At 39.7% G+C, this 7724-nt stretch overlaps 1 protein-coding gene across 3 annotated transcripts; it reads right to left on the reverse strand.

The window, feature by feature from the left end:
* Window positions 1–316: 316 nt before the first annotated feature.
* zfand2a (zinc finger, AN1-type domain 2A) lies at window positions 317–5170 on the reverse strand. Of its 3 annotated transcripts, none has more exons than XM_067233580.1 (10): window positions 5051–5170; window positions 3889–3972; window positions 3605–3699; window positions 3334–3465; window positions 3061–3212; window positions 2764–2886; window positions 2310–2400; window positions 1367–1443; window positions 852–936; window positions 317–622 (listed from the first exon to the last, which is right to left on the reverse strand). In XM_067233580.1, exons 2-10 carry the CDS (start codon window positions 3941–3943, stop codon window positions 584–586), a joined length of 849 nt encoding a protein of 282 aa, XP_067089681.1. In that variant the 5' UTR covers window positions 3944–3972; window positions 5051–5170; the 3' UTR covers window positions 317–583. The 3 variants fall into 3 exon arrangements, with proteins under 3 accessions (XP_067089681.1, XP_067089682.1, XP_067089683.1); XM_067233581.1 differs by having other exon boundaries at window positions 490–622; window positions 802–936; XM_067233582.1 differs by lacking the exons at window positions 317–622; window positions 852–936; window positions 1367–1443; window positions 2310–2400; window positions 2764–2886 and having other exon boundaries at window positions 3057–3212.
* Between the last annotated feature and the right edge of the window lie 2554 nt (window positions 5171–7724).

The raw sequence follows: 7724 nt of genomic DNA on the forward strand, positions 1-7724 counted from the left end.
GAACGAATACTTCTCCAATGTCCCTTGTCTAAAAACAGACGTGGAACTTAATTTACCTGACCTTAGAGACACCATGTGGTAGAAGGGAACTACTACACACACAGAGCTGTTTAATTTGACCCATGTTTTATGTTCTAACTCTTACATTACAATAATGCAAGTTAACTTTCATCATAACAAAGCTTTGTCAACACACACACACAGGTATGTACTATTTATTCTTGTTCTATTATATTATACATTGTAATCTGTAAATGTAATGTAACGTAAAGATATATTGATGATATATTGAAAAAAGGGGCCATACAATATAGGGTGGTCTTTATAATAATTTATTTAGGATACAATTATGCCATGGTTACATTTCATGATCAATAATATATAAAATATGTACAGTGTCTCATCAGTAAAAATTAGGAGAGCATATTGAAAAGCCAGTGAGCCAGTCTTAGCCGGTGGGATTTCCTGAATGCTAATTTGGTACAATCAGTGATGCTTTGCTACTGGGCATAAGTGTTCAAGAGATGTGCTGTCGCTTGTTGTCGACTAGTGGAAGCCTGGGTCCCGCCTGACTGATCCAGGTTTACGACAGGCTGCAGGTGGACTGCTTGGACTCTCTGCCCTGTGAACAAAGGGGATCACGCTGGTTCAGACAATTCACTGAAACTGATTTAAAAGTTTGTGTCTTCAAACTATACGGCGCTCTAATTATTTATATGATCAATTTCCTTTAGTCCACTTCGTATAATATACTGAGTGAGTAAATTGAGAGTGAGTGAGGATTTCCGAGAAGCCATGTACCTAGGTATGGTCCTGTAAGTATTTTACTGACGGCTAAGCCTTCTGGATACCTGTTGTCTCTGCTGTTGACGCCTGTATTCCTCTTCACTAGCAGCGAGGGCCTGAGCCAGGGCCAGATCCTCCTGCTCCTGAGGACTGAGGCACAAACAATTATTGAAGATGTTTCACATTCAACACTAGAGGGGGGGGGGGGGGTCCACTATCGGAATTCACACTGGCTGTAACCCTGGTACCTAGTCCATCATCACAAAAAACACCACACACACACACACCTCAGGAATATTGTCATTTTGAATCACAGTATATTACTAGTTACCATGCAGAGGAGCTACTAAGTCGCTCTGGATAAGAGCGTCTGCTAAATGACTAAATGTAAATGTACTATACGAGTTGGTGTGAAGAAAAGAGCAAATCACACTCCCTAGACAGAAGAGTTGATCATTCGCTCACGCCCTCAGCCACATAAGACATTTAGACCAGACACAGTCATTACAGTCAATAGGCAGGGTTGATTAGAGGCTCTGAAATGTGTGCAGTATTAGAATTCCTCATTAGGACTTCATACCTAAGGGCTGGCTGAACACCACGGCCTGACTCCGCCAGGGACATCTCCAGTGCTCTCTGTAATGCCTGCTCCTCGGTCTGCAAGAACAAAGACAGATTAGCAAACACATGATTCAGGTTGAGGGTTAGGGCCACTTGGTTAAGTCCAGTTAAATACATAGGCAAGAGCCCTAACATTGTTATGGCAAGGGGTGACAAGAATGAGTCATAGAGTGTAGAATGCAATCAACATACAAAGGAGGCAAGGAGTGGGAAATGGTGGAATCACACAGCCCACCAACAATCATATTGCTTGCAAAAACATTAGTTTTACTTCAAGCACATTAGTTTCCATGGTCTGATTAGGAGAAAGCAGGTAAAAGCCCTGCCCCTTTTGCCAGTTGTGTGTGGTGGAAGTAGAACATAATATAAACATGACAAAACATACCTTTCAAAATTAAAAAGTTACATTGAATTCTTTAGAAGGTACTATTGGTTAAGGGCCAGGGCTTTGGTACTATAAAAGGTCAGGTAAATATTAGCATTTTAGCTGCCAGCAGCTCCTCACCTCGCTTTGGTTCACAAAAATGTCCCTGGTTATTTGCAGCTACTGCAAATCTGCCCTCACTTAAATGTTACTGTTCATTAACAGTAGTTTTCTGTTGGATTCATCTACATAACTAATCTACACACTGTACAAATCAGTAATGGTTTGGTTGGTCTAATTCGGCGCTGCCACTTTACTTCTGGTGGTACATCCTAGTCCGACATTTTATTTCTTACACCTGTCCTAGTAAACAGCCAACAGAACAATGTGCATAGTGTCGTTTCACTGAGACCTGGACCAACATTTTAATGCGAACATCAATAAAGTAGTGTCTATTGAAGTCTAAACAAGGGGCTTGAATAAAAGATCACCAATTCAGCAACACTTAAAAGCTGTGTCTTAACAGTTGTATGCATACCAGGCCAGCCTGAAAGGATGCTGATGCAGGTATTATATTCTGAGCTGGAGGGGCCATTGTGGCAGGAGCTGGAACAGACATCCTCTGAGTACTGTTGATTTACAGAGAGAAAAACAGAAGGTTCAGGTGTAGTAAACAATACATTATTTAATGCAGAACACATTTAACTGTACCAGTTGTACAGTTTGAATCTCTAGTAATTATTTTTTACAATTAAGTAGGGGTGTAACGGTAAGCAGAAGGCACAGTTCGGTACGTACCACGGTTTTGGAGTCACTGCCGCATTTTCACTCATTTAATCTGATCTACCTCATAAAGTAGAAATGCCTATGACTGACTCAGATATATTCTTCATCTGACTGAATACATGTATTCAGGCCTAAAATTAAAGATTTTGTTAAACAGTGCTATAGGTCTTTTTTAGGTTAGGAAAAATATATTAAATGATAATTACCTACTGCTGTGGGTCCTGCTGTTTACACTAACACCATTAGGGACAGGGCGAGAGCTCCCTCTACTGGCCGAACTGCAAGCTGCACTAGAGGAAGCACCTTGGGACCGTATTAAAGCAGCATGTCTGAAAGAACAATGTCAAAATCATCCTCATCGTGAAGAAGCTTTTCACGTGACATATTAGAACTCTACTACTCTTGCTTGTGTTAATATTTCTGCTCTTTAGCACATTGAAATGGCTTAATCCAGTGGTTTCGATCTGTTTTAATGGTGCCCATTAATGTCTGAAAGTACTTACCCCGATTTGGACGCAGGTTTCCCATCGGTCTTACAGTCATGATCTAATGGATGTCGGTGTTTAAGACAGAAATTCAAGTGGCAATCATCACATGTCACCTTGATCATTTCTTTCTGCTTACAGCCTCCCTTCGAGCATTTGTTTGTAAATACCTGCAAAACAGACACTTTGGCATTACTTATCCAAATTAACATAGTACATCAATATAAGTCCTAAGGGGTATGAGATGATACATAGGCAGAATGATGACAGCAGCATTGTCACTTCCTATACCTTTCTCTTTCTCTGAGCAGGATCTGATTTGCAGTCCCGATCAATGTGCTCTCCAACTTTGATGTCAGGCATTTCTCCCCTCTTGATGGGAATTGGAGTATTGCACAGAGGACAAACCGGGACCTGGACATCCTAAAAGAACAGACAGAACTATTGGTACTTTGCCTGCAGACAAGCTCAACCACCATTGAACTACAAACATTAGGCTAACTTAAGGTCATGTCTAGGGCAAAAGCATAAGGGAAATAAAGATCAATCACAAATTACATACCTTCTTGTAGGATGACATGCATTTGTGATTTGCATAGGTTACGTGATCTTTACAGAAGATCTCTTCACATGCATCACATTTCATTGGTAGGAAATCTGTAAGACATAAGAACACCAGCTGGTTGATGCCATTAAAAATGAGTCATATGCTCTTCTCCTAATACAATTACAATGTATAATACTGCTGAATACTTAAACCCAACAATTGCAATAGGAGAGGACCAATAACAATGTGGGGCACAGGGGTGCTGGGCGTACTAGGTAAGATACCCTGTGACAACTCACCCAGGCGCTTGCAGGACTTCTCAGAGCAATGCTCTCCAAGATCAGGAAACTCCATGGCACTATGGTGATAACCAGTATCTAATTCTTGAAATTTATTAGTAAAACACAAGGAATAAAATTAATGACACAATTCACAATACTGACCCCACCCAGTGCTGCCCCCCATATACACCGAAATAATGGAATGGCCGATAGGCTGTAGCTATAGCTACAATAACGATTAGGGCTAGCTGGAAACCATTGGCTGGATCTGTTTTTTTTGTGCTGCCTAGGCTAGTGCTAGATAATTATGCAACAGGCTTAGCGGGTTGCTAACGTTCATGCCTGATTAATTTGACGACAATCACAGTCTAGAGCAGATTTTTCAATACCATCTAGCTAACTAGCCAGAGTTGGCCTCCATGCTAAGCCAAGCTATAACTAAGTAGTTAGTAAATTGTTAGCTAGTTACATAACTGGGTGACACTAATAATGATATTGCTGGTCCCACCCGATTAGCTAATAAATTCAATAAACATTTAGCCTGGGTAATCACGTTTATCTAGCTACATTGATGTAATTTCAGTGACTGTATAATTAGACCTACATTGTGTAGGTGGTATAGCCACTGCCGGAAAAGCTAGTCTAGCTATCACACAGTAGTGCTAACTGTCCAGTTAGCCATAGATAGCTTATCGAACTGGTTATCAAGTTATCAACTGTTTACTTGGTGAAAACAGTACTGTAATATATGACGGCTAACGGCATCTTGTCAACGTTGAATATAAGAACTGATATATCTTGAATGTCTTTCACGTTCAATCTGCTAATATAGCTAGCTCTAGCATCATCTCTAGCGCTAAGCTCGAGTAGCTAGCTAGCCATCTGACACTAAATCATTGATTTAATCGATGTTCTAATCATAGTGCTATGTTAGCTGGCTTTGACCAACAACGATTAATCGCATTAGCTAGCACTAGCCAGTTTGAAATATAGTATATGAACACGTTAGCGTTGAATGTTCTTGACAAGGCATCCGAAAAATTATACGAGACTGGCTAACACCAATCCTCCTGTTGGGCTTGACTGGCTAACCAAGCTAATGTGTTAATATGTTAAAGTGAAAAAATATGTATCTAGCAAACTGCAATATGAATGAAAACATCTGTAGCATGCTACTTACCTAGAATATACCCTTATATCGATAATTTCTTCTCCCAACGATTGATTTAAAGAGCAAGATCCTTCTTGATTGAATACAGGATGAGAAAGCAATTTCAGTTGTTGTGACAGCTATTTTAAAGTCAGTCAGCATTCATGCTCCTCCTCAATGACTCAAGTCGAAGTATCATGCTAGTGAATTCCAGAAAGTACCACATGAGGCAGTGATACAGCACTTTTACTACGTTAGTTAATACAACATGTGGAACAGGAAGCGACCTAGGCACATCCCAACATGTTGGTAGCTGTTTCCCAAACTAGTTACAACGTTTGGGTTTCTTCTGCCACAAATGTGTTAGCCTAGAATCCCACTGCAACCCCTAAACTACATTAAGAAATAAGGTAGCCTACTATCACGCAGTGTAGAAGCGATGTAGGCAAAGTATGTGTCGGCGCAAATAGTTGTTTTAGTGAGAGTATTTTTTATCGTTGAACTGGGGATTGGTTTTTCGGGTGATTGCCTCTTTGAGAATAAAGTGAGAAAAAACGCACCGCCTTTCAGTCTAACGCAGCATTGTCTACCTGCCAGTGGATGGAGACAAAGTTCTTCGATAGTCTACTTTGTTCCAAATCTGGGATAATTCTGTTTTAGATCGGCTCAAAGGTCATCTAATGTATTTTAATGAGAATTGTAAAGGCCTACGCTTGGTGAGTTTGAGCTTATACGTCAAATTAAATATCTATGGCCAAATCGTTGTCGTTAGGTAGGCCCTATAACTACAGTAGGCTATTCAACTAAAAGTATTTAGGGTTTACAGTTGGCCTAGTTGTTATGGTAAATACTACTTAAAAGTGGCAACGAAAACTAGACAAAACTGCAGTCATGATTCGTGGCAGATAGCCAAGAGATCAATAGGAGTAGGCTATTTCTGTTAGCTAAATTATAGACGAGCCTACTCGACTGTAATTCTGCTACCGAGGTGAAGTTAGTTTCATATTCGACATCCGACATTCGTCACACATTCGGAAGAGGCTGAAGCGTCGCGTTAGGGACCGGGTAAAAACTACCCATACAATTTTGAAAAATGAAGACATTTATAATATGTTTATGAATATAAAACTTCAAACGGAGACCAGAGTATTCTAACAATGGGCTAGTAATCCGAAGGTTGCCAGTTCGATTCCCGGTCATGCCAACTGACGTTGTGTCCTTGGGCAAGGCACTTCACCCTGCTTGCCTCGGGGGAATGTCCCTGTACTTACTGTAAGTCGCTCTGGATAAGAGCGTCTGATAAATGACTAAATGTAAATGTATATAAAATTGCTAATCTCTGAAAATAGCATGAAATCCTCGCTAATCTTAGTAACTTTTTCAAAATGGTCAAAAAATCTCAAATATACACCAGATTATTCTAAAAAAGTTTGGCCTACTTCCACACCCTTGACATTTTCAATTATGTTTCAAACAAAATGATAGAAAATTGCTCTCTCTGAAAATACCATGGAATCCTTGCTAATCTTAAAAATCTTTTAAAATGTGTACTGAAAAATCTCAAATATAGACCAGATTATTCTAATAATGCTTGGCCTACTTCCACATCCTTTACTTACCAGTATCCTTACCAGGTGCCCAAACCACCTCAACTGTCTCCTTTCGACGCAAAGGAGCAGCCGCTTACTCCGAGCTCCTCACAGATGACTGAGCACCAGCTCTCTCTGTTGCCCACCTAACCTCCCCTGTGGTGTGGGGGGTTGAGCTGTCAACATCAGCCTGGTTGCTGGTGTGACAATGTTGGACCTAGTCCCCAAGTGGACTTTGGTCTCCTATGACGGACCACACAGAATTGTTTGAAACTTAATTGAAGAGGTAAAGGGTGTGGCCAGACATGATTAGAATAATCTGGTGTCAATTTGAGATTTGTTATTAAGATTAACGTGGATTTCATGCTATTTTCAGAGATAAGCGTTTTTGTTTTGTTTTTTACTTTATTGAAAATTAAACGGTTGTGGAAGTAGGCCAGACTTTATTAGAATAATCTGGTGTATATTTGCGATTTTTCAATACAATTCTGAAAATGTTATTAAGATTTGCGAGGATTTCATGTTATTTTCAGAGATTAGTGATTTCTTATCATTTAGTTTGAAACTTAATTGAAAATGTAAAGGGTGCGGAAGTAGGACAGACTTTATTAGAATAATCTGGTGTATATTTGAGATTTTTCAGTACAATTCTGAGAAAGTTATTAAGATTAGCGAGGATTTCATGCTTTTTTCAGAGATGTATACCAGACATTGTTAGAATAGTCTGGTTTCCATTTGAGGTTTTATATTCATAAAAATATTATAAAGGTCATCATTTTAAAAAAATCTATGGGTAGTTTAAACACGGTCCCTAACGCGAAACTTCAAACTAGAGTTTCCCGAATGTGAGACGAATGTTGAATGTCGAATATGAAACTAACTTCACCTTGCTAGTCTGCTGGCTATGTCACTGCTTCGATAAGTCTGGTTTATCGTTTGGCTTCTTTCTAACTCACAAACACGAGTAGCCTAGTATGACTATAGTCATTAATGAAAATGACAAGCAGAATTAGGTCCCATCATTCTTTTATTGATGCTGAGGCTTTTTGACATGGTTTCTATATTGCAAGGCCCCATGTCAGACCTTGTCCAGTTCGTTGCAGATTTCATTGACA

The sequence above is a fragment of the Osmerus mordax genome, chromosome 3, assembly GCF_038355195.1.
Source record: "Osmerus mordax isolate fOsmMor3 chromosome 3, fOsmMor3.pri, whole genome shotgun sequence".
NCBI lineage: Eukaryota > Metazoa > Chordata > Actinopteri > Osmeriformes > Osmeridae > Osmerus > Osmerus mordax.